Raw genomic sequence first — 27,145 nt, forward strand, 5'->3', positions numbered from 1 at the left:
AACTGGTGAATGAGGCGTTGAGCCTGGAAGGTTGAAACATATTCAGTCAAAAGGTGAGGCATTTTTCCGTATGTTGGGGCTCATTGGAATAGTGCAGGAGGCCACAGACTAATAGGTCAGAGTGGATGGAGAATTAAATTGGTGGATAAAAGGAAGCTCAGAGTCACCCCTACAGACTGAACATAGGTGACCCACTACGTGAACATCCAATCAGTGTTTGGTTTCTCCAGTGTGAAGAGGCCCCACTGTGAATACTCAGCGAAGCACACCGGATTAGAAGAGCAAGTGAATTGCTGACTCACTCGGTAGGACTGTTTGGGTTCCTGGACGGGGAAAGTCACGAGGTAAAAGAGTTGCATCTCCTGCAGTTGCCTGGGAGCGGTTGATGGGGGTGGGAGAGTGGAGCAGGGAGTCGGGAAGGGAACGGACCCTCCAGAATGCTGGAAGGGGAGGGCAGTGGAAGACGCGGCTGGTGGTGGAACCTTGTTGAAAGTGATGGGAATTTGCTCAACGTGATCCGTGGAATGCGGAGGCTCGTGAGCGGAAGGTGAGGATTAGGGGGGCTCTACCCTTGTGGTGGTGAGGTGCAGGAAGTGGATGAGGTGTGGTCAAGAGCTCTGTTAAAGAGAGGGTAAAGAAGGGTTATTGAAGCAAAGGGTGTTAGAAGGGGTTAATGTTGCAAGAAGGGTTAAGTTGCACAGGTGGGAACTTCAGTGATTAAGCCGCAATGGGAAAGGAGGTAAAGGGTTAATAAAGCCAGCAGCAGTGGGAGGTTCATGAACCAAGAGGGAATAGAAAGGGTTAATGAGCACAGATGGAGAAGGGGTTAATAGACAAGAGTAAACGGGGTCGTGCTCCAAATGAAGGGAATTGAAGCAACAGTGAGAGGGAAGGGTAACTTGAAGCAAGAGGGAAAGGGTTAAGCACTACCACAAGAACTGGGCAGCCTGGAGTCGATTTCACAGCCAAGGTCTCTGTGGTTTTCTACAAGTCCAAGTGAAATTTTATTGTAACTATACCCCTGAAACTCACCACTATCATTTTCAGCCAACTCTCACTCTACCTTCTAATCAGAAAGAAAAGTCAAAGCCTCTCATTTAAAACAACAAAAAACAGGAATTTGTCTCTGGGATATGATTTCACGACTTGGTGAGAGTCGCCTTGGCCAGGTGTAAGATTTGGCCACACAGACCAAGGTCGCATGTTTAGGCTCATTGCCTGTGTAAGGGGCAGTACTGAGGGAGTGCCGCACTGTCGGAGGGGCAGTACTGAGGGAGTGCCGCACTGTCGGAGGGGCAGTACTGAGGGAGTGCCACACTGTCAGAAGGGCAGTACTGAGGGAGTGCCCCACTGTCAGAAGGGCAGTACTGAGGGAGTGCCCCACTGTCGGAGGGGTAGTACTGAGGGAGTGCCACATTGTCAGAGGGGCAGTACTGAGGGAGTGCCACACTGTCAGAAGGGCAGTACTGAGGGAGTGCCACATTGTCAGAGGGGCAGTACTGAGGGACTGCTACATCTTGGAGCGTTAGTACTAAGGGAGCACAAAGAGAACCAATCTCTGCAAAATTCTGTGAGTGGAAGCGGAAGCAGTGGGATTCCACTCCTGACCACTCTCCCTGACTCCCCACCAGCACATCCCCTTTGCAAGTGAGGTGGGCTGGCTGGCTGGCCAGGGACATTGCCCCTGCAAAGCACCAGACAAAACTGCAGAGAGAGATCACCGTTTCAACACCTTTTACGGCCCTGAGTTGTCCCTCGTTCCTTCACTGCCAGGAAAGCAGTTTTCGAAGTGCAGCAACTGTTTTAATGTGGGAACGTGGCAACAATTTGAACACAGCAAGCTCACGCAAGCTGCCATGTGATAACAACCAGATAATTCATTCCAGCCACGCTGCCTGAGGCAAGGTGCTGAAAGTTATGGATCAAGTCCCGGTCAATGGCATTAGTGTAGATGGGTACTTGATGGTCAGCATGGACTTGGAGGGCTGAAGGGCCTGTTTCTCCATAAGATAAGATCTTTATTACTCACATGTACATCGAAACAACCAGCGAAATACATCTTTTTGTGTAGAGTGTTCTGGGGCAAGCCTGCAAGTGTCGCCACGCTTCTGGCGCCAACATAGCATGCCCACAACTTCCTAACCCGTACGTCTTTGGAATGTGGGAGGAAAGCAGAGCACCCGGAGGAAACCCATGCAGACACGGGGAGAACGTACAAACTCCTTACAGACAGCGGCCGGATTTGAACCCGGGTCGCTGGCGCTGTAAAGCGTTACGCTAACCACTACACCACCGTGCCTGCCGTTATAGAAGTCCTCTGAAGAATTAAATGATCTGAACCAGGCCAGGCCAATCCGAACATGATCGTTGTTTAAGGGCTTACAGTTCTTAACTCAAGCCTTGTAGTTGGATCCAGTTGGGACAGTGAAGACGTGTGAACGGCTTCCTTCCTGTGCTGCCTGAACTCTTCCAGCTACTTACAGCAGCCGTCAGACCCCACAGCCTTAGTTCACTTAAACAGTGAGCCCAGCCTAAACTGATGAACCCCAGGAGTTTTCAACACCCCTACAGTCAGAGCCATACTGTCCCTTCGACCCAACGAGTCCGCACCAACCGTCGAGAGCCCATTTACACTAATCCTATACGAGTCACACTTTATTCACCCTACATTCCCAACAACTAGCCCCCCCCCTCGCAGGTTCTAACACTCACCGACACACTCGGGGCGATGTACAGCGGCCATTTAACCTACCAATCCGCATGTTCTTGGGATGTGGGAGGGAACCAGAACACCCGGAGGAAACCCCCACAGGAACAGGGAGAATGTGCGAACTCCAAACAGACAGCACCAGAGGTCAGGATTGAGCCCGGGTAGGTGGAGGTTGGGGCAGCAGCTCTACCTGCTCTGCCACTGTGGTGCCAAGAGCGGGTTCCATCAAGCTTGGAGGAGTAGCTCAGTTTTAAACCCTCAGTGACATCTCTCCTGCTCTCCTTCAAAGTAGTCTCAAAGGATATTTTGTATTCACTTGAGGTAGTAGATTGGAACCTCTGACAGAGCAATACCCCTTCAGTACTGCCCCTCTCACAGTGCAGCACTCCCTCAGTACTGCCCCTCTACAGTGCGGCACTCCCTCAGTGCTGCCCCTCTCACAGTGCAGCACTCCCTCAGTACTGCCCCTCTACAGTGCGGCAATCCCTCAGTACCATACCACACTGGAATGTCAACCTGGAATCGTGTGCTCAAGCCTCTCCTTCTGTGTGCGTGCGTGCGTGTGTGTGTGTGTGTTTGTGTGTGCGCACATGTGTGTGTGTGTGTGTGTGTGTGTGTGTGTGTGTGTGTGTGTGTGTGATGTACACAGGTACATGCACTGAACATTTGCAGACATGCAAGTGCTCACACACATGCACATGTACACACATATGCACACACACATGTGCACATACACATACACACTGCCACACACACATACACACACACACACACACATACATACACACACACATACACACAGCGCACACACACACACACACACACACAAAGCCCTTTTATAGAAACATTTAGCACAGATCTTTGTAAGAACTTCCTCAGCAGCCATGCGTTATCCACAACACTGTTCCCTGCTTCTACGCACCCTTATGGCTGGAGTAAAATACCAGCTAACACTTTTGGTCAAACCGAAAGGTACTGAGTGCATTAACTATTTTCTCGCTGGTGCTCTGTACCAGCCCATACTGGCTTCCTCTCACCTCTGTGTGAATTCTCAACCCCAGTTGGTGCCACTGCACAACTCTGGGTTCAGGATAAATGTCTTTTACTGCCCACACAACATTGTGCATGATGTCAGCAGATCGATGGTTGTGTAGCCCTGGGACAGTATTCTGTGGGTGATGTCCACTATCCACCATTACAGTCACCTGCCATCCATTGAACCATCATACACGCAGAGAAGCATGAAGTTCATCCCCTTCAGTCTCACTCTGGAGACTTGAGCCAGAGCTGTGGTGAGGCACTGTCAGAGGGGCAGTACTGAGGGAGTGCCGCACTGTCGGAGGGGCAGTACTGAGGGAGTGCCGCGCTGTCAGAGGGGCAGTACAGAGGGAGTGCCGCACTGTCGGAGGGGCAGTACTGAGGGAGTGTTACCTTGCTGCTTGGATCTACTGAGGCAGGATTGCATCGTCAAGGGGCCATCTTTAAAATGCAACATATAATGTGTGAGGTGTTGCATTTTGGAAGGACAAATCAAGGTAGGACATACACAGTAAATGGTCGGGCACTGAGGAGTGCGGAGGGACAAAGGGATCTGGGAGTTCAGATACATAATTCCCTGAAAGTGGCATCGCAGGTAGACAGGGTTGTAAAAAAGGCTTTTGGCATCCTGGCATTCATAAATCAAAGTACTGAGTACAGGAGTTGGGATGTTATGGTGAGGTTATATAAGACATTGGTGAGGCCAAATTTGGAGTATCGCGTGCAGTTCTGGTCACCTAACTATAGGAAGGATGTCAGTAAGATTGAAAGAGTGCAGAGGAGATTTACTAGAATGTTGCCGGGTCTTCAGGAGTTGAGTTACAGGGAAAGATTGAACAGGTTACGACTTTATTCTTTGGAGCGCAGAAGAATGAGGGGAGATTTGATAGAGGTTTACAAAATTATGAGGGGTATAGACAGAGTTAATGCGAATAGGCTCTTTCCACCTAGGTTAGGAGAGATAAGTACGAGAGGACATGGCTTTAGGGTGGGAGGGGAAAGGTTTAGGGGGAACATTAGTGGGAACTTCTTCACTCAAAGAGTGGTGGGAATATGGAACAGGCTGCCATCTGATGTAGTAAATGCGGGCTCACTCTTGGGTTTTAAGAATAAATTGGATAGATACATGGACGGGAGAGGTCTGGAGGGTTATGGACTGGGTGCAGGTAAATGGGACTAGCGGAATAACGTTTCGGCACAGATTAGAAGGGCCGAATGGCCTGTTTTTCTGTGCTGTAGTGTCCTATGGTTCTATGCTTCTATAACCACAACCTCATTAGCTCTCCCTGAAGCATGAATCAGTCCAACAGTGTGATTGGGATGAAGACAGGGGAAGTCTTCCCTGCACCTACGTGTGACATTCATGTCTGAACCAACATCACTGAGCACAATGTTTCCTTATCGTTATCAGATAACTGCTTGTTGGATCTTGCTATGCTCACATCAGTTGGTGGGTTTCACCTGGTGATTACAAAAGTACGATATTGGCTGTAATATTCCAGAAGTAGTGAAAGAAGGTGCCTGAGTGCAATTAATTCCTTTCTTAATCCCCTCCATTGTCCATCGGCCAAAGGTCTTTGTGCCTCTGGTGGGATCGGAGGACATTGACTGGACCAACCCCTCCTCTTGGCCGGATGAGACTGTGTGGCAGTCATGAGGGTCTTTCACCAGCGGGGGCTGTTGGAGCAGCGTGTTGTTCCAAACGTGGTTATGTGTGGAGAGCACAGCAATGGGGAGGAAATCTCCATCAGTCATCCCTTTCCTGTTCACCGTCCAGCAATCCCTCTTACAAAGTACCTGTCCACTAATGGCCAGACCACTAAAGAGTTGACTACTGAGCCAAAATTCACCCAAGATGGTAGAGAATCTTTCACTTAGAAGGCACTTCTTATGCCTGTACTATGCTGATTTGTGATTGAAGGGGGTTCTAATGGGTCATAGGAACAACAACTGTACACAGCAAGATCCCACAAGCAGTAAATTGGGTTTTGTTGTTCACTTGCAGGATGTGGGTATCGCTGGCAAGACCAACATTGATTTTCAAACCTGCTTTGCCCTGGAGAAATTTGTGGTGAGACACCTTTTTGAATTGCCTGTGCTTCATTGTGATAGTTGTTTATCCAACTGAGTGTCCTGTGATAGGCTGTTTCAGATGCCAGTAAAGAGCCAACCACATTCATGGGGATGGAGTCACGTGTGTGCCTGAGGGGCTAATGATGGGAGACTTTCATCCCTGAAAGATATTTGTGAACCAGATAGGTTTTTACATCAATCTAGTAATTTCACTCTCACCCTGACTGAACCTTGTTCTTTATTCCAGAATTACATAATTAACTAAATTTAAATTCCCCAACTGTCATGGTGGGATTTGAACTCTGTCTTTGGATTGTTAGTTCAGGCATATGCACCAATTAACTTGTCAAGTAGTCAGTGTTTTGGGGGTGTTAGCTGAGAAATGAATATTAGATCAGTAGGTCTTTACTTTCGACCTAACCCCCATGCTGTTCCTGCACTGGGAGCTTTTGATAGGAGAGTGTGGAGGGAGATTTACTCTGTGTCTAACCCATATACTCCCTGTGTTCTGAGTGTTTGATGGGACAGTGCGGAGGCAGTGAGATGCATCCAAATGTGTTACGGCAACCCAGTTTCTCCAGACGTGAGAAACAGTTGCCGGCTAAACATTGTCCCCCGCACACCGGAGACAACTCCCCAACCCTTCTCCAAATGGCTCTGGGATAGTTTACATCCCCCCCCTGCCCCGAGAGGGCAGACAGGGCCTCAGTTTTACATCTCACGTAAATGACTGCACACCTGATGGTTTCAGCCTCCATTGACAACCTGCCTAGAATAGGTGCAGAACGAGCTCTGCCAATAGAGGGAGGAGGGGGGGGATAGTTGGGGCAAAGTATGCACCGTCCCCTCTTACGGAGGAGGCAGGGACAAGGGGATCAGATAAATAACTTGGGATGAAGTCTGAAGGCTAAACAATGGAAACTGTCAGAAGCTCCACAAAATGCTGCAATGATAATTGCTGAGTTTGTTCACTTTCCTCCCCATTTTTCTCCTTGCTGCTCGCTGGTCTTTAAATGCTGGCAGCCTTCCTGAGGCTGTAATTACGATCTAGAGTTTGGGGTTTTCTGGAATTACTGGTGGTGTGGCAAACCACAATCCTTCCGCCTTCCTGGGCTGGTTGGCCACAGTCACCATGTGACCCTACTGGCTTCAATGGGCATCTATGACCGGGTAGAGTATAAAAGGAGGGAGTTCTGCCCCACACCATTAGAGTTCACTGCATTGTCCGAATCTCATTGGCCAAAGGTTCAGAGAGAGAAAGAAGCAGAAGACCATGAAGGTTTTGCTCTTCCTCGCCCTGCTGGGGCTGCTGGCTGTGGGCCACTGTAGACGTGAGTAGATTTGCTTCCATTCCTTCCAGCCCAGCAGCCCACCTACGACTGATGCGTGGTCTGTGAGCCGGTTTCCGGCAGGTGTCGGGAGGTGGAGATGGGGGTGGCGGTGGGTCTTAAGGACATTGCTCTAGTGCCGTTGCAATCATGCACGTGTGCAATGCACATGTCCTGGGTGGGTCTGCAAACCAGGGAAAGGTGTGCGAATGCTGACATTTGCTGCATTTAGAACTGTGCCCTGGCATCATCTGCTTGAAGTGGAGTCCAGGGCAAGTTTGTGGGAGATTGCTGCATTTCTCTGCATTAACCCAGACATCCGCAAATCAGTCAAAGTAACCAGATCCGGGGGTTTGATGCCTAATTACAGAAAGAGGTTCCTGAACCAATCACAGTGCTCTGACAGTTAGCTTCCATTTGATGCCAAGAGTTGCTGAGAGTAGGATAGACAAGGATGAGGGAGCTGGGATTAGGGATGAAGTTCACATTATACCCAAGGAAAGCTCAAAGTCATCCGTGAATTGGTTGAGTAAGTAAATCCAACGCAGTGAAGATTACAGTTCGAATTGGAGACCAAATTGAGTTGGTGTTTGTCAATAAGTGGGCTCCCTCCATGATTCAGGAAGTCTGTCCTCAGTAACAGCCCAAAAGACCTCACCCTGTGAATCCACATCAAGCCCACCACCATAGCCCTATATTCCAGCCCCACATTAGCCCAACATCCTGGGATATTAAAAAATATCCCAGATCCTATATTCTACATCCCCAAGTTTTGTTCTGTATTAAAGGTACCAATTCCTGTTGGGAACCAGTTCCCCAGGTGAAGGAGACCTTCTGGAATCATGACTTTCTGTGTGTGGGACTCCAGATGGTGCGTTTGGGTGGGCTATATGACCGTAGAGTGCATCACAGCCGATCCTGGCCCTCCCCACTTTCCAGCTGGAGAGCAAAGAGGAGCAGGAACAGAGAATGATTATGGGATAGAATGGACGAAGATTGGGGAGGGAGTGGATGGTGATCGCAAAAGAAATGGACGGAGATTGGGAGATAGGAGATCAGGACAGGGATGGATGGAGAGAAGAAGAAATAGATTGAGATTGGGAGAGGCGTGGATGGAGGGAAGGGGAGGGACTGGTTGGAGGTCAAGAGAGGGATGAATGGAGAGAGATAGATGGGAGATTGGGAAAAGGACAGATGGAATTCAGGAGGGGGATTGGGAGACAGAAAATGGAGAGCGGGAGAGGATCAGGAGAGGGAATAGACAGTTGGGACCAGTGTTTGTATGTACTCCGTGGCTGGTCTGGAGACTGTGACTAACTCCTCTCTGTGGATCAGTAGAAGGTTGTAAAGTGCACTTCGTTACTGAACCGTCAGCGTGGGACTGATATATTTAGTGAGTCACTATTTATTCAGTAAAGAGGTTTAAATATTTGTTCAGCTGGAGGAAAGTTATGAAATTTTCTCAATTTACCCCCACATCTTCAACAGCCTTTCACAGCAGAGGGGAAATGGACGCTCGATGTGAATTATTCTTGCCACCTTCCCTGTCTCTGTAGCCTCCTCTAAACTTCCAGCAGCCAATGTTTAATCCTCTCCAACTTTGGCCTTCTGTGCACCTGACTAATTTCACCATTGCTAACCCTCTACAACTCGCTGAGAGCTCTGTACTTCTCCAGTTCTGCCCTCTCAATCATTCCATTCGACCAGAGACAGCCATGCCTTGAGCTGGGGAGACTCTGACTCTGGAATTCCTTCCCTAACACCTCACCCTCTCCATCCCTCTAACATCCACTTAAAACCATACTCTGATGACCACTCAGCCTTGACCCTAGATGTATGGTTTGTCTTCCAAATTTTTCTCCTGTGAAGGACCATGAGATACCTTACGACATTAGTGCAATGAATAAAATCATAGAGTCATAGAGAGGTACAGCATGGAAGCAGACCCTTTGGCCCATTGAATCCGTGGTGACCAGCAAGTACCGATTCACACTAATCCTACCCAAACCCATTTATTCTCCCCACATTCTCATCACCTCCCCCCATATTCTACCACTCACCTACACCCTAGGGGAAATTTAGAGCAGCCAGTCAACTGACCAAGCTTTGGGATGTGGGAGGAAACTGGAGCACCCGGGGGAAACCCACGCGGTCACAGGGAGAACGTGCAAACTCCACGCAAACAGCACCGGAGGTCAGGATCGAACCCGGGTCTCTGGAGCTGTGAGGCAGCGGCTTTACCGCTGCTGGTGGTGTTGTTCACTTTGGAGAGAAAGTTTGGAGTGTTGTACGGTTTTCAGATGCAATGGGCTGGAATACAAGAAGAAACATGATCAGCTGGGGTGCCCCGGACATTGCCCCAGCTCCACGCAGCACGCCCTGACTGCCTGTGGTTCAGTCTCGAGTTATGACGGTGCCCAGGGTTCCCACACCATGAGATAAGGTTCAGGTGTAGCTCACTCACCTGAGGGACTCAGTTCGACCTGCCATGCGAACACTGGAGTCTATAATTCAGACATATATTCCCAATGTCAGTGGGGCATTAATTGGTAACTTTGTTTATTATTGTCACATGTACCAAGGCACGGTGAAAAGCTTTGTTTTGCATGCCATCCATACAGATCATTTCATCACATCAGTGCATTGAGGTAGTACAAGGGAAAACAATGACAGATTGCAGAATAAAGTGTCACAGTTACAGAGAAAATGCAGTGCAGGCAGACAATAAGATGCAAGGCCATGACGAGGTAGATTATGAAGTCAAGTGTCCTTCTTATCATTCAAGGGGACTGTTTGATAGTCTTATAACAGTGGGATGGAAGCTGTGCTTGAGCCTGGTGGTACCTGCTTTCAGGCTTCTGCCTGATGGGAGGAGGAGGGAGAAGAGAGGATATCCGGGGTGGGTGGGGTCTTTGATTATGCTGGCTGCATTACTGAGGCAGCAAAAAGTGTAGACAGAGTCCCTGGAGGGGAGGCTGGTATTACAGACAGAGAGAGAGCTCTGAGGGAGGGGCAATAATGATAGAGGACTGTACTGTTGAACAGTTATTATTGAGGGAGAACAGCTCCATCAGTGGGGCAGTAGCGAGGGAGTGCGCACTGTCGGAGGGGCAGTAGCGAGGGAGTGCGCACTGTCAGAGGGGCAGTACCGAGGGAGTGCGCACTGTCGAAGGGGCAGTACTGAGGGAGCTTTGCACTGCGGGAAGTACCCATCATGTTCCCCTTCTGACTCCCAGTACCATTTTATTCAGGAGCGAGAACAAAATGTGGTGGATTGCTTCTCTTTATCATTGGAGGCAAACAATGAATTTCTGTCCCAAATCATCCCAAAGGATCCCACAAACAGGGCACTAGACCCAAGCTGTTACTGTTTACCCTCAGTACGAGCACGATTCAAACCCAGAGAGTTACACATCCCTCATCCTCACTTTCCTACTTCACAAACCTGGTGCTTCAGTCTCCAACCCCACAGTTATCATCCCCAGTGTAAGACGTGTTCTGTCGCTCACTGTCTCACATTCCCTTCACTCTGGATCGCGGTGTTGCTGGAACCACTCTCCCTGACCTGGTCTCCTTCATCTCTTCAGACTCTAAATAAATAGCTCAAGGAGTTCCACAGGAGTCAAGCAAAAACTGACAGTGAGCCACGAAAGTGACCAAAAACTTGGTCAGAGAGGGGCGCTTTAAGGAAGCTTAGAAATGGAGCAAATGGGGGAAAGATTTCCAAAGACTCACAGAGTGAAGAAGTTTCTTATCTCAGTCCTAATTGGCTGACCCCTTAGCTTGAGACTGCCACCTGGTTTCCATGTTTTCCTATGACATAGAAAGAGGCCACTCAGCCCATCAAGTTTATGTCGGCTCTTAGAACAATTCCGTTCCTCCACCGATTTCCTTGTAAGCTGTTCTTCCCACATTCCCGCCAACTCTTCCAGATTCGACCACTCACCTACATTCTATGGACAATTTACAGTGGCCAGTTGACCTACAGACCCACGTGTCTTCGAAATGTGGGAGGAAACCGGAGCATCCGGAATGCAGAGACAGGGCCAGAGGTCAGGATCGAACCCTGGTCACCTGGGGCTGTGAGGCAACCTCTCTCTCCTTGCTGTGTCACTGTGCCTCCCTAATTCCATGTCCCCTGCCTGAGGAAACTAGATCTCAACATCTGCTCTGTCCGACCAAGGATTTCATTAAGATCTCTGATTCCTTCAAACTCTAGAATCGAAAGACCCCTGTAGACTCCGTATCGTGGGTTACCTCTCCTGTTAAGCCCCTTGAGGCATTCAACTACTATCAACACATTCTAAACACAGGTTTCGACACTAGGGTCAATGTCAAGGATCAATGCGGAAATTAGTTGGAAGATCAGCCTTGATCTCATTGCACAAAATAATGAATCTTCATTGCATTTGGTAGAGACCAGCATTACACACACGAGACCAGGTGTGGTCTCACCAAAGGTGTATAAAACTGCAGCAAGATTTCCCTGTTCTTGAATTCCAATCCCCTTGCAATAAAGGGAGGAATCTAATTGTTTACTGAGCTGCTTGTTGTGTTCATATTATCTTGATGTATCCTGCCTACAAGGACACCCAACGTCATATGGAGTCGAACAGCACAGAAAGAGGCCCTTCGGCCCATCGTGGCCATGCTGACCTTTTCTGCCAATCTGCACTAATCCCATATGCCCGTTTTAGGACCATATCCTCCTAATGCCTTGCCGATTTAAGTGTCTGTCCAAATGATTCCACCATCTCTCTGGCAGTGTGTTCCAGATAGCAACCACTCTCTGTGTCAAAAAACCTTATCCCTCAGGTGTCCTTTAAAACTCCTCCCTCTCTCCTTAAACCTACACCATCTTGCTTTTGATACCCCTGCCATGGAAGTCCTTCCTCAAACTGCTCTGTGGTTCCAGACAGATCTGAACAAACATGTTTGACAGCTCTGAAAGGAAACCAGAGGGTAAACATCTGCTTCCCACGATGGCCTGACTGAACTTCCTGAGTTACGCTTGGACAGACTGTAACTTCAAGCCATAATGTAACTCAGTCCCACTTAGTTCACCTGAGACTGATCAGCCTTTTTGCTTCTTTGTTCTTTGGGTTTATTCAGTGATTACAGCATCACATTATTACAATACTACAGTATTCCACCATTCACACTATCAATAGCTTCAAATTACAACACAGTCAGCTCTATCCAGAATTCACTTGAACCCCTGTGATGCCCACTGGTCCTGGAAAACCCCCAATGTACCTGTGGATACCATGTGCTCCTTCTCCAGGGACACTCAGGCGTGGACGTAACCCCGGAAGAGGGGCAGGCAATCGGCTCGGGCAGAACCCTCGACTGGCCGCCGCCTGGACCCGTGAACGGCCACCTTGGCCAGGCACAGGAGCAAACTGACCAGGAGATCCCCCAATTGAGGACTGATCAGCCTGGGAGCCCGTGGGCAGGCTGGGCTCACCCTGTGCATCCTTGGAAAGCCACTCATCTTCCCTCAGTTCAATGGGTCTCACGTAAAGTGCCCAATCAAAGAATCCCAAACGAGAAGCTACTTGCCATCGGGCATTGAGGCCCCCATCAATCATTAGCCCACACCAATCACAGAAGAGCTGCAGACCATGGTGGCTTTGATTGGTTGAGATTGAATGCCACCTGGTTGGTGGTGATGGTGCTGTCACATGGTATTCGATGGACGCCAACTGTGTCACCCTCTCCAGCCTAACGTGCCTCCCCTCTGATTGCAGACATCAGCCATGCTTTGGCACGGCGCAGCGCTGATAGTGACAGCGATGAGTGGAACGGAAATGGCGGTGACAGTGATGACAACAATGGGTACGGATACGGCAGCAGATACGGCAATGGTTACGGGTACGGCAATGGCTACGGCAACGGCTATGGCTACGGCAACGGCTATGGCCACGGCCACGGCTATGGCTACGACAATGGCTACAACAACGGGTACGGCAACGGGTACGGCAACGGGTACGGCAACGGATACGGCAATGGGTACGGTGATGACAGCAGCGACAGTGAAGACAACGGCTACGGTGACGACAGCGGAGACAGTGACAGCAACGGTGAGTGGCCCACATCTCTTCTCTCAAAGCAGAATGAGTGCGTAGCTTTGTGATTCAACCCATCATGAAGGGCGCCAGCTGAAACTTGCCTGGTGCGGAGATTCCAGAGACCATAAACTCCCGGTCTGGAAGGGCAGTGTCTGCCTGGGATATACACGGCTGCGCAGTTGGTTGCTTCCCATTTCAATGTCACATACTCTTCTATTCCAGAGCCCAATGGGAATGGGGCTGCAAATGGACATGGCAATGGAGTCGGAAACGGAGACTGGAATGGAAATGGGTACGGTGCTGGGACCGGCCACGGGAACGGCAACGGCAACGGCAACGGAGACTGGAACGGGAACGGAAACGGGAACGGAGACTGGAACGGGAACGGAGACTGGAACGGGAACGGAAATGGGAACGGAGACTGGAACGGGAACGGAGACTGGAACGGGAACGGAAACGGGAACGGAGACTGGAACGGGAACGGACACGACAATGGGAACGGGCACGGAAACGGAGGCGGGAACGGACACGGAAACGGAATCGAGAATGGAGCTGCCAACGGAATTATGAACGGAAACGGAAAAGGCAATGGGAAAGGAGGTAGGTGTGTTTGATTCCTTTCCTCTGGTCCTCACCGGCTGTTGTCTGCTGTATCAATCTCTTAAAGCACCGATCCCGGGTGAGCCAGAATTCTGGGAGAAGCCAATTCTCAAACGTCTCCAGTAGACGTCCCTAATGAGGAAATATTCCAGTCCAGAATCCTGTGTAAGATGCTTGGATAAGGCCAGTAATATGGGCAAGGATCAGGTGAGAGAGGTAAGTTTCCTGAGAAACCAAGAGACCAGGTGGAGAACCACAGGATGAGTTGATAAATACAGATTTAGATACAGCAAGGAAACAGGCCCTTCGGACCATCGGGTCCATGCTGGATATCAAGCACCAGTTTCTACATAATCCTATCCCAAACCATTTTTTATTCTCCCCATTTTCCCAGCAACTCCCCCCAGGTTCTACCCCTCACCCACACACTAGGGACAATTTACAGCGACCAATTAACCTATCAACTGGCACATCTTTGGGAAGCGGGAGAAAGTCATGCAGTCACAGAGGGAACGTGCAAACTCTGCGCAGACGGAACCAAAGGTCAGGATTGAACCCGGGTCACTGGGAACTACGTGGCGGTGGCTCTACCCGCTGCGCCACTGTGCTGCACCAGTTTGTGCTGCTAATGTTCCCAACGCTCAGAAAGGTTCTCAGAAAAGGTCTTCGGGACCTTGAGGAGATCTCGGAGAATGAAGGTAGAAAGTCACTTCCATGGTGGCTGTAGGGGATCTACCCCTCATGCCTGTTAGCCAGAGATCATAGGGCCAAACGGTGGTGCCACTAGTAGAGCTGTTACCTCATGGCGCCAGAGACCCGGATTCAATCCTGACCTCGGGTGCTGTCGGTGTGGAGTTTGCACGTTCTCCCTGTGACCGGGTCTTTCAGTTTCCTCCTACATCCCAAAAGCCTGCTGGTTAGTGGGTTAACTGTCTGCTGTGAATTGCCCCCAGTGTGTAGGTGAATGGTGGAATCTGGGGAAAGCGGATGGGAATGTGGGGAGAATAAAACGGGAAGTCATGTAGGAGTCATGGGGGAATAGGTGACAGGATTGCTCTGTGGGCTTGGATTGAGTCAATGGGCTGAATAGTCTCCTGTGGTAAGGAAATATTGAAATACAAGATAATTCCACACAGAACCCAAGCAAGGGGGGGTATCTACTGGGATAATCCAATTATGAATTGACAGTAAAGAACCTTAAGGTTGTACATCAAAGGTCCCAATAGGATCTTGAAGGCAAATAGATCACATTGAGAAGGAGAGTTGAACGTTACTGGGCAAGGGTTGGTGGTTGAGGAAAGAATATCAGGCATCCTGCTCCCGAGGTTTACTCAACCACTCCCGCGCGCATTAATCAGAGTAACATGAAACAGTCCATCTCTGATAACATCACCTGACCTCTGTTACCCCCATTGGACATTCCAGGACCAGCTCTTGTCTCAGGACATGTTAGAATACCAGCCCTGTAGTCCCCAAACCTGTGACAGACACAAATGTCTTCCTCCTGTGCCCTCCCATTGAATTGGTCCAATCTATTTTAATGCAACACTGCTCTGGTACTTTCCCCCAGTGTAACACTAGAACATTGGAAGCCTAGGTTGGCCATTAGATTCCTGAATCCTCTGTCAATGTAGAGCATCATGGCTGATCCTGTATCCCAGTGACGGTAGCAGCTTCTCTGTCAACCTGTCTCAGAGCCCTGTAGACCTCATGCCCAGCAGGTCAGCTCGATGCTTTGCAGTCCCATCACATCTAGTGGTAAATATTGTGGATCAGTTAAGCAGACGAAGTCCCCTCTCAAGAACATCCCCTTCCTCAGCAGCGGTGGTGGTCAGCACGTGAATACTAAATACAAGGGTGGAGTGTTTGATCCACGACCTCAACTTCCTCCTGAGATCCCCAAACAGCATCCTGCCACGCCTCTGGCCAAGATGCTTCATCAGACAACAGGAAATTCTTACTAATAGTCCTCTGTAATCCACTGAGCAGTGAATAACATGTTCTGAAAGCAGGTTATTTAGTGGCAACGTTGGCTGTGCAGAAGGTTGCCCAGGTGTGTCCTATTCACAAAATGCAGGACAGATCCAACCAAGTTAATTAATCCCCGGATGGTCTACCTCAGTCTCCTGATGGAAGGGTGTCATTGACAGTGCTATTGCAAGGCACATACGGACAACGGACCTGCTCATTGATGCCCAGTTTAGGTTTTACCAGGACTTCAGCACGGCTTGGTCCAAACACGGACCAAAGAGCTAAGTTCCAGGGGTGGGGTGAGACTGACTGCCCTTGACATCAAGGCAGCACTGGACTGAGAGTAACGTCGAAGATCCCTGTTGAAACTGAATTCAGTGGGTAACAGGAGGAAAACCAGTCCAATGACTGGACGGTTGTGGCTGTTGGAAGGTCAATCATCTCAGCCACAGGACGTCCCTGCAGGGGGTCCTCAGGGCAGTGTCCTGGGCCCAACCAGCTTCAGCTCCTTTATCAATGACCTTCCTTCCATTAGAAGTTAGGACTGGGGGGGTGTTCACTGAGACTTAGTGATGTTCAGTTCCATTTACAACCCCTTAGCAAATTGAGCTGGCTGCTCTATCCTGGATGGTGTCTGTGTAAGATGTAGGACAACTGGCAAGGGCTGATTAACATGTGTGCCATTAAAGTTCCTGGCAATAACAATCCCTAACAAGAGAGTCTAACCACCTACCCTTAACATTACCATCACTGATTTCCCCCTGGGTCTCACCATTGACCAGAAGCTCAAATGGACATGGATGGTGTGGCTACAGTTGCAGGTCAGAGGCTGGGCATCCTGAGGCAAATGACTCACCCCTTCAACCGCCTATGAGGCACAGATCAAGACGACAAAGGAATATTTTCCATTTGCCGGCCTGAGCGCATCTCCAACACTCTACTCCGTCCAGGACAGAGCAGCCAGCTCCATTGGTACCCAGTCCACCAGCCTAAACATCCTCCTCTCCACCACCAGCTACAGTATGCACCCTCTACAAAACGTTCTGCGGTTACTTGTCTAGCCGCTTCCCAAGCCCGCTGCCTGGGGAACACCACCGCCAGCAGGTTCCCCTCCGTCCTGACTTGGAAGTACATCACCGTTCCTCTGACATCACCGGGTCTAGATCCTGGGACGGCCTCCTCAGCTGTACTGTGGGAGTACCCTGAAAGGCCGCAGTGGTACAAGTCATTGGAGCGCCATCACTTTCTCAAGGGCAACTTGGGGAACTTCAGGTGGGCTGGGACGGGGGGAGTGAGGCATCAGGGGGATACGTTGGGGTTGTGGCTTGTGGGATAAGTGATCTTTCAGGCCGGTGCTGCTGGGGAGGGTGTCCCAGGACTTAGACCCAGTGAGGGTAAAGGAACGGTGCTGTGTTTCCAAACACAGTGTTTGCCCTCCTTAGTGGTTGGGGGGATGGCAGATGCTGTAGGATAGACAAGTGACTACAGTACATGGTGAAGAGGGCAGCTCAATGTAACTGCACTGTGTAATGAATTGACCTGTACGATCGGTGTGCAACACAAGTTTTTCACTGTACCTCGGTACAAGTGATAATAATACACCCCAGTTACCACACACTCCATCAACTCAGATCTATTTTATACCAGAGTCATACCAGCTGTGCAGAACTGCTGATCCATAAATCAAATCTAAATTTTGTTCTTTTATACTCCAGGCACTGGAGAGGCTGATTCTAGTGATTCCAGTGATAGCAGCGATTCCAGTGATAGCAGCGATTCCAGTGACTCCAGTGACTCCAGTGATTCCAGCGACAGCAGTGATTCTGACGACTCCAGTGATAGCAGTGATTCGAGTGACAGCAGTGACTCTGATGACTCCAGTGATAGCAGCGATTCCAGTGACTCCAGTGATTCCAGTGACAGCAGTGACTCTGATGACTCCAGTGACAGCAGTGATTCTGGCGACTCAAGTGACAGCAGTGACTCTGATGACTCCAGTGACAGCAGTGATTCTGGCGACTCAAGTGACAGCAGTGACTCTGATGACTCCAGTGATAGCAGCGATTCCAGTGACTCCAGTGATTCCAGTGACAGCAGTGACTCTGATGACTCCAGTGACAGCAGTGATTCTGGTGACTCAAGTGATAGCAGTGACTCTGATGACTCCAGCGATAGCAGTGACTCTGATGACTCCAGTGATAGCAGTGATTCTGGCGACTCAAGTGATAGCAGTGATTCGGATGACTCCAGTGATTCTGGTGATAGTAGTGACTCCAGTGACAGCAGTGACTCCAGTGATTCCAGCGACTCTAGTGATTCTGATGACAGCAGTGATTCCAGTGACAGCAAAGATTCAAGTGAATCCGGTGACTCAAGTGAAAGCAGTGACTCAAGTGATTCAAGTGACTCAAATGGTTCCAGTGACTCCAGCGATAGCAGTGAATCTGATTCCAGTGATTCCAGTGATTCCAGTGACTCCAGTGACTCCAGTGACTCCAGTGACAGTAGTAATTCAGGTTGAGTAATGTTTTCTGTTTATTACATTCATTTTATAATTACATGTGTTTAAAGTGGTGCAGGCATCAGGTCCATTGAAAAGTGAATTAAATTCTGGATCACCCATCAATAGAACATTAGCAGGTTAATGAGATTGTGACTTCCACAAGTATATATGTGTTACACAAACACTGTATCTACTGGGGTATGGATTCCATGGTTACCAACTCACGGGGGGAACAAGGACCACAAGCACTGACTCCCATTGGGATACAGGACTCCCACACACTTACTATCACTGGAGCACAGTTCCAGAGGTACTGAATCCTACAGGGGCACAGGGCTCACAGGCAATGACCCACTGGATGATGGGTCCCACACACACTGACCCTCACTGGGGGACGGGTCCCACACACACTGACCCTCACTGGGGGACGGGTCCCACACACACACAGACCTTCACTGGGTGACGGGTCCCACACACACTGACCCTCACTGGGCGACGGGTTCCACACACACTGACCTTCACCTGGAGACAGATCCCAATTCTCACTACAGCCCAAGCTCCAGAAACTGAATGGGAACAGCTTTACCTTCCTGTTCTGATGAAGGCTGAGTGACCCGAAATGTTAACTCTGTTTCTCCTTCCACAGATGCTGCCTGACCGGCTGAGTATCTCCAGCACTTTCTGTTTTATTTCAGACTTGCAGCATTTTCTTTTCTTCGTGGTTAGTGACAAAGCATCAGTAATCACAGGTGTCTTGGTTTGTCAGACCAAGCCTCGTAAGGAGATGTTAGGTTCAGAAGCAGCAGGGAGGGTGATTAAATTGAGGAGTGAGTAAGGTGCAGAAGAAGCTGCGTGGGATGATCAGGAGCCAGAGGAGGTTACAGAGGGTAGGGAAGGGTGAGGACGTGGACTGTGAGAAGTTTAATACTGGGGGTGTTGCTAGAGCAGTGTGGGTCAGCAGGAACCCCCGTCCTTAGTGCGAAAGCAAGTGTCCCGACGTCGGTCCTCAACATCTCGGCACCAACTGGGATCAAATCCCGAATTCTGCCAGCTCTGGATCCTTCGCTCTGTCACGACACCTGCAGCAGATTAGCTCGAAGGCTCGAGGGGGAGGATATACCCCAGCGAGAGTGGTCGCTTCAGATCCTGCTCTGGGACAGCATGTGTGTTTCAGACACTGGTCTGGGACATCATGTGTGATCAGAAACTGGTCTGGGACATCATGTGTGTTTCATACACTGGTCTGGGACATCATGTGTGATCAGAAACAGGTCTGGGACATCACGTGTTTTAGACAGTCTGGGACATCATGTGTGTTTCAGACACTGGTCTGGGACATCACGTGTGTTTCAGACACTGGTCTGGGACATCACGTGTGTTTCAGACACTGGTCTGGGACATCACGTGTGTTTGAGGCACCACTGGTTGGATTGGATTCAAAGGCTCTAATCTCAACACCTTGCAGAGCCAAGAACACAACAGCTTCATTTATTGTCCCACCGCCTGTCAAACACCCCATGGTTTAATGCTGAGCACTTTAACACAGCAACCTATTCAGCAGGCTGGAGCCTGGCTGCTGTTTGCTGCCGTTCGCTGCTCGCCTCAGTTTACCATGTACCTGACTGAACAGGAGACTGTAACCGATTCAACCCCGTGCTTTACATTATGATGCACGGATGAGTTGGATTTTCCTGTCAGTTATTCTGCACCAACAAACAGCCACCCCCTCTCCGCCAACCCCTCTCTCCACCTCCAGAGCCAAACCCACTCAGCCCTGACCTCCTGCCAAAACCACATTCTGCGGCTGAGCCAAAACTAACGGGTAGATCACCGAGACTGAACCAGGGCCTCTCCTTCCTGGCCAGGGGAATAATTAACGACTCCACTTCGAACACAGGCCTCTTCTTGCCCAGGAGTAACGGAGGGAGCCTAACACTCCCTCCACTCCTGACACACCCGCAGTCTCTCCAGTGATTGGATCTGGTGGAAGGGTTAGGAAATATGGGCACTGCCCGTGGCCCAAATGCTCTGCTCCAGTCTGACTGGAAGTGGTGAGTCAAACTTCAGCAGCAGAAGCCTGCATTTATATAGCGCATGTCATGGCAATCATGGTACCGTCTTCCATGGCAATCCATCCCTCGGCAGTGGGTGGGCGCATCACCCAAACCATGAGGGGTAACCTTGTGGGAACATAGATCATCGGTCATAGGACATAGAACATAAATCATGGAACATAGATCATAGATCATTGAACACAGAACATAGATCAGAACATAGATCATTGAACATAGAACATAGATCAGAACATAGAACATTGAACATAGATCATAGAACATAGATCATGGAACAGGTCATAGATCATTGAACATAGAACATAGATCATTGAACATAGGACAGCTCAGGAACAGGCCCTTCGGCCCATATTGTCTGTGCCCACCATGATGCCAATCCAGCTAATCCCACCTACCACATCCCTCCTGTAATGGGGCGACCAGAACTGCGCACAGTACTCCAAGTGCGGCCTAACCAAAGTTTTATATAGTTGCAACATGCAAAATCCACCATCTACAAAATTCCCAATCTACCATCACCCATTAGTGTCCCACACCATTTTGCCTGATTTAGGTTTATGATTGATTTAGTACGGTGCATATTCATTATTATAGATGAAAAAAAATTTCCAGTGAGGTGAACAATTTTCTTTGCAAACAATTGCATTTTACTCTCTGTTCAAAGCTAAGAGCTTGTCCTCCATTCCTTGTACGTGGCTGCAAAATTGAAATGGTTCAAGGCTGCAAGTTAAAGAAGAGACGTCTCAAAATGCTTCACATTCACTCCACAGAACTGGAATGGAAAGATGACATCTTTAGTCCTAAGGGTGGGAAGATAAAGAAAAAGACCCCCCCCCCCCCCACCCACTTTGAGCCCTTTTTTTTCCACACAGAGGGTGGTGGTTATATGGAAGGAGGTGCCAGAGGGAGGTGGTAGAGGAAGATACAGTGTCTAAAGGGCATTTGGACAGGAGTAGAGGGATACAAGTCTAATGCAGGCCAATCGTATTAGCATAGACAGGTATCATGGTTGCCATGGCGAGTTGGGCCTGTTGCTGTGCTGTACAAATCTGTGACTGTTTCAAACTGAACTAAAGTACTTTCAGTCTTTATATGAAGGTCTGGCTGACATGATCAGAGGCATAGAGGGCGACTATCGCTAACCTGTAAGATAGATAAGATTTCTTTATTAGTCACATGTACATCAAAACACACAGTGAAATGCATCTTTTGCATAGAGTGTTCTGGGGGCAGCCCGCAAGTGTCGCCACGCTTCCGGCACCAACATAGCATGCCCACAACTTCCTAACCCGTACCTCTTTTTGGAATGTGGGAGGAAACCAGAGCACCCGGAGGAAACCCACGCAGACATGGGAAGAACGTACAAACTCCTTACGGACAGCAGCAGAAATTGAACCTGGGTCGCTGGCGCTGTAATAGCATCACGCTAACCGCTACACTACAGTGCCTGCCCCTTCTAAGGTGTGGTTCCCCTTCTAAGTCAGCGAGTGGACATCCAAGATAGTTCTGACCAAGAAGTCCCCTGCATTTTCCTGCTCTCTTTGTCATGTTGTTGTTGTTGGGCTGTGACTGCTAGTGGACAGGAGGGAGGTCAGTGTGGCAGGGTGTAGGGTGTATTCAGGGTTGGCGATGTGAAAAGGCTGGTGCTTCTGATGAAATTATGATCTGACCAGTGGCTTCAGTTATATCGGCAGCTGGAGAGACCACATCTGGACCGTTGTATTGGCCTCCTTATTTAAGGAAGGATTTGAATGCATTGGAAACAGTTCAGAGAAGGTTCCCAGCCCAGTATTTGGAATGGTGGTTGTCTCATGAGGAAGGTTTTGCAGACTTGCAAAAAACAACACTCAGTGGGTGAGGCAGCATCTGTGAAGAGGGGAAGAGAGTTAATTCTTCGGATCTGAATTCCTTTGTCAAAACTGGGAAAGAGGGAAAATGAGTTTGTTGGCTTGGCTTATAACAGCTGGAGCTTGGAAAAGTGAGAGGGAACTTCACTGAAACATATAAGATCCTGAGAGGTTTTGACAAGGTGGGTGTGGGGAGGGTGTGTCCTCTCGTGGGAAAATGTAGAACTAGGTATCACTGTTTAAAACTAAGGGAACACTTAAGGCAGAGATGGGATGAATTTTTTCCTCTTGGAAGCATGAATCTTCGGAACTCTCTTCCTCACAGGGTGTTGGAAGCAGAGTCTTTGAATATTTTTGAGGTTGAAGGTAGATAGATACAGTGACCAAGAGTGGGTGGGAATCTGAAGCTGAGGTTACAGTTACATAGAAGCATTAAAAACAAGAGGCATAATTAGCGTAGTTAGTCAGAGGCTTTCTCTCCAGGGTGAAAGTGTCAAATACTAGAGGGCGCAGGCTTAATGTGAGAGGGAGAAAGTGTAAAGGAGATTTATGAGGCAAGTTTTTTTCTTACAGAGAGTGGTTAGGTGCATGGAACACACTGCCAGTGGATAGAAGCAGATCCAAGAGTGATGTTTAAGAGGCACATGGAGGTGGGGAATGGAGCGACATGGACCACGTACAGGCAGACGTGCAGTTTAAAATGGCATCACGGTCGGCACAGACATGGTGGGCCGAAGGGCCTGTTCCTGAGCTGTACCGTTCTGTGTTCTATGTTCTAATCCATCCACGATCTTTTAAATTGACAGAGCAGCTTTGAGGGGTCAGGTGTCCTTCTCCTGCTCCCCATTCACATGTTGGTCTATTTCTATAATCCCGGTTCACCCTGGGGACCCGGACGAGATGCTCGAGCACAGTTGGTTACCAGGAGGGCGGTTACTGGAACGCCATTTAAAGTGGTTTGAAAAGGAAGAGTGTAATTGGGCAAAGACAGGGCCCTGGTTTGGGTGACAGTGCTCAGATCCTAGCCCAGTAATGGTTCTCTGGGCAGAATGGCCTCTTTCTGTGCAATGATTTCATCATCCATAAAAGGAAAGGACTGGGCAAGACAGTGATGCCTAAGGTAGTGGAATAGCCCCAACTGGTCCATGCTGACCAAGATGCCCATCTAAGCCAGTCCCATTTGCCTGTGGTTGGCCCATATCCCTCTAAACCTTTCCTATCCATGTACCTGTCCGAGTGACGTTTAAATGTCATGACTGTACCTGCCTCAACCACTTCCTCTGGCAGCTCGTTCCACATACCTACCACCTTCTGTGGGAAGAAGTTGCCCCTTGGGTCCCTTTTAAACTCTTTTCCCCTCTGCCCTTAAACCTATGCCCTCTGGTTTGAGAGTCTCCCACCCTGGGGAAAAAGACATTGGAATATCTGTATAATTTTCACATTCCAACATTGCCTTCCTTGCAATGGTGATGGTCTCCATCCCTTGTGACACCCACTGGTCCCAGAAGGCCTCTAGAGAGCTGGTAAACACCATGTGCTCCCTCTCCAGGGACTACATCCTGTAAACCACCTAGAACACAGAACACAGACAACAGAACATAGAACAGTACAGCACAGGAACAGGCCCTTCAGCCCACGATGTTGTGCCAAATTAATTTAACTAAACAGCTAACTAAACTAATCCTTGAGTTACCTAATTAGTAACCTGATGTTAATCCTTTCCTGCCTGCATCTTAACGAGGCCTGGTTAACGTTCAGCTCCCAGTCAGCTCCATCACATGTGGAACTAATTTCTAGAGAAACAAAGGACCGCAGATGCTGGAATCTAGATGAAAAACACGATGATGCTGGAGGAACTCAGCAGGCCAGGCAGCATCCGCGGAGAAAAGCAGGCGGTCAACGTTTCGGGTCAGGACCCTTCTTCAGGACTGAAGATAGGAAAAGGGGAAGCCCGATATATAGGAGGGGAAAAGCAGAGCAGTGATAGGTGGACAACAGAGGGGAGGCGGGGTGGGCACAGGGTGGTGATAGGTGGATGCAGGTAAGAGATAGTGATGGGCAGGTGCGGGGGAGGAGGGGAGAGCAGATCCACCGGGGGTGGGTCAAAGGTAAGGAGAGAAAAAAAAGAGGCTAGGAAAGGGAAGAAGCATGGTGGGGGTGGGGGTGGGGGTGGGGGTTGTGGGGAAGGGGTTGGGGATTACCTAAAGTGGGAGAATTCAACGTTCGTGCTGTCAGGCTGCGAGGTTCCAAGACGGAAAATAAGGTGCTGTTCCTCCAGTTTGCGCTTGGGATTCTCCTGGCAGTGGAGGAGGCCGAGGACTGACGTATCAGTGATAGTGTGGGAGGGGGGAGTTGAAGTGACCGGCAACGGGGAGACGTAGGTCGCGGTCACGGACGGAGCGCAGGCGTTCTGCGGAACGAAATAATTTCTGTTTTCCTTCACTCCCAGGTAAAGCGAAAAAGGGAAAACAGTCAGGCGGCAAGAACTGAGGGCAGGTGAGCTGGCGAGAGCCCGGCCCCCCGTGGAAATCACCGCCGCTCCTGTGTGCAGTTGTTAATAGTTTGTGGTCGTCGTGTTGACTAGAAGCTTTACTGTTTGCTTCATGTCTGTCTGTGCAGGGAACCCGTGCACTCCCTGCCAACGTTGTGGATCTTCAGTCTGTGTCAGATGCAATAAATCAATGTTGTGTGACCTACGGTCCCTGTCCTCTGCTCATTCACCTCCACCTCACCCACTGCCTGCACTCTGGTGCCCGCTGTAGCCCATCAGTGCCCAGTCAGTGGTGGGAGGGTGTGGAACATAGAACAGTACAGCACAGGAACAGGCCCTTCAGCCCACAATATCTGTGCCAACCACAAGGCCAAATTAAACTAAAACTGTCCTGCCTGCACATGATCCACATGCCCCCATTCCCAGTATATTCATGCGTCTTAATTAAAAGCCTCTTACACACCATTATTGTATCTGTTTCCACCACGACCCTGTTCCAGGCACCCATCACTCTCTCTGTGTAAAACAATTTACCCCCCACATCTCCTTTAAACTTTCCCCCCTCTCACCTCAAATGCATGGCCTCTAGTATTTGACATTTCTACCCTGGGAAAAAGATTTGACTGTCTACCTTCTCTATGCCTCTCATAAGTTTATAAACTTCTATCAGGTCTCCCCTCAGCCTCTGCCACTCCAGAGAAAACAACCCAAGTTTTTCCAACCTCTCCCTATAACTCATGCCCTCTAATCCAGGCAGCATCCTGGTGAACCTCTTCTGTACCCTTTCCGAAGCCTCCGCATCCTTCCTGTAATGGGGTGACCAGAATTGCACACAATACTCCAAGTGCGGCCGAACCAAAGTTGTATCTGGCTGCAATTTGACTTCCTTGCTCAATGCCCTGACCAATGAAGGCAAGAGTGCCACACGCCTTCTTTGCCACCTTGTGCGGCCACTTTCAGAGAGCCATGGACTCGGACCCAAAGATCCCTCTGTACATCAGTGCTGTTAAATGCTGGAGAAAATCTCCTTTCTGATGCCTTTTGATCCTCCATGTTCAAATCTAGGTCCTACTTAGGAAGGCTTTGGAGAGAGGGGCAGAGTGGCGCAGCTGGTAGAGCCGCTGCCTCACAGCTCCAGAGACCTGGGTTCGATCCTGACCTCCGGTGCTGTCTGTGTGGAGTTCGCATGTTCTCCCTGTGACTGTGCGAGTTTCCTCCAGGTACTTTGTCCCACATCCCAAAGGTGTGCGGGTTGGCAGGTTCAATGCCAGCTGTAAGTTCAAGTTCCCCCCAGTGTGTGTGTGTGTGTGTGTGTGTGTGTGTGTGTGTGTGTGTGTGTGTGGGGGGGGGGGGTACAATTGATGGGATTGTTGGGAGTGTAGGTTACAGGGAAATTAGTGCAAAAATCAGATTGTTCTATGAGCTGGAATAGATAGAATGGGCTGAAAGGCCTCCTTCTCTATGTTGTAAGGAGATATAGTGGTACCTTCTACACAGGCGTCCCCCAGGACCTGGGAATGCAGGCAGGAATTATTGCTGCCCCTCACACTGAGGGTTAAGTGCTGCCCCTGGTGGCACTTACAGTGGTGGGCTGGTGCTGCCCTCTGCTGGTCTCTGAAATGATTGACAGGTCTTCATTGATGCTCCCGGTGACCCTTGCAATGATGGGCTGGTAATCCCTCCTGGTGGTCTTCACTGCGATGGAGTCCATCCATCCCACTCTAATCCAGTGTTAGGTAGGTAAAGACAGAACCCAAGGGCATTATTGACTGGCATTGAAGTAAGTGCATAGGTACAAATCACAGGCACACAGCATCAGATATACAACATCCACAACAAAACTTAAATTAAACGTAAATTATACACAGTTTTTACAAGAAAGAACACAATTAGAACAAAAAAAGAACAAAGTCCATTGTAGTACAAAGTGGTCACAGTGTTGCTATAGTGAGGTAGTGATTAGGGTTGTGCAGGTTGGTTCAAGAACCGAATGGTTGAAGGGAAGTAGCTGTTCTTGAACCTGGTGGTGTGGGACTTCAGGCTTCTGTACCTCCTGCCCGTTGGGAGCTGTGAGAAGATGGCACAGCCCGGATGGTGAGGATCTTTGATGATGGATATTGCCTCTTGAGGCAGTGCTTCATGTAGATACTACCGACGGTGGGGAGGGATGTGCCCGTGATGTATTGGGCTGAGTCCACTACTCTCTGAGGCTTCTTACGTTCCTGTGCATTCGAATGGCTGTACCAGACCATGATTCAATAGTCAGGATACTTTCAACTGTACATCTGTAGAAGTTTGTTAGCGTGTTCGGTAACACGCCAAAACTCCTTAACCTTCTAAGAAAGTAAAGATGCTGGTGCGCCTTCCTTGTGATTGCATCTATGTGCTGGTGTTGTGACTGACCTTATTGTAACCTCGACACCGTTTTCCCAACCACCCAT

The 27,145-nt window shown here is 49.4% G+C and overlaps 1 protein-coding gene across 3 annotated transcripts in view; it reads left to right on the forward strand.

Moving 5' to 3' along the window:
- The window catches only part of LOC127585597 (dentin sialophosphoprotein-like), a 37,301-nt gene extending 12,396 nt beyond the window's left edge, over nucleotides 1-24,905 (forward strand). Inside the window, exons 5-6 of one of the 3 annotated variants that reach the window (XM_052043190.1) lie at nucleotides 17,516-18,307; nucleotides 24,663-24,905. In XM_052043190.1, the coding sequence (XP_051899150.1) occupies nucleotides 17,516-18,307; nucleotides 24,663-24,703 (833 nt within the window). In that variant the 3' untranslated portion in view covers nucleotides 24,704-24,905. Of the gene's footprint in view, nucleotides 1-17,506; nucleotides 18,308-24,662 lie in introns of all 3 variants that reach the window. The other 2 variants (XM_052043189.1, XM_052043188.1) reach the window with 2 other exon arrangements.
- Nucleotides 24,906-27,145: the final 2,240 nt, after the last annotated feature.

Source organism: Pristis pectinata, chromosome 33, assembly GCF_009764475.1.
Source record: "Pristis pectinata isolate sPriPec2 chromosome 33, sPriPec2.1.pri, whole genome shotgun sequence".
Classification (NCBI taxonomy): domain Eukaryota; kingdom Metazoa; phylum Chordata; class Chondrichthyes; order Rhinopristiformes; family Pristidae; genus Pristis; species Pristis pectinata.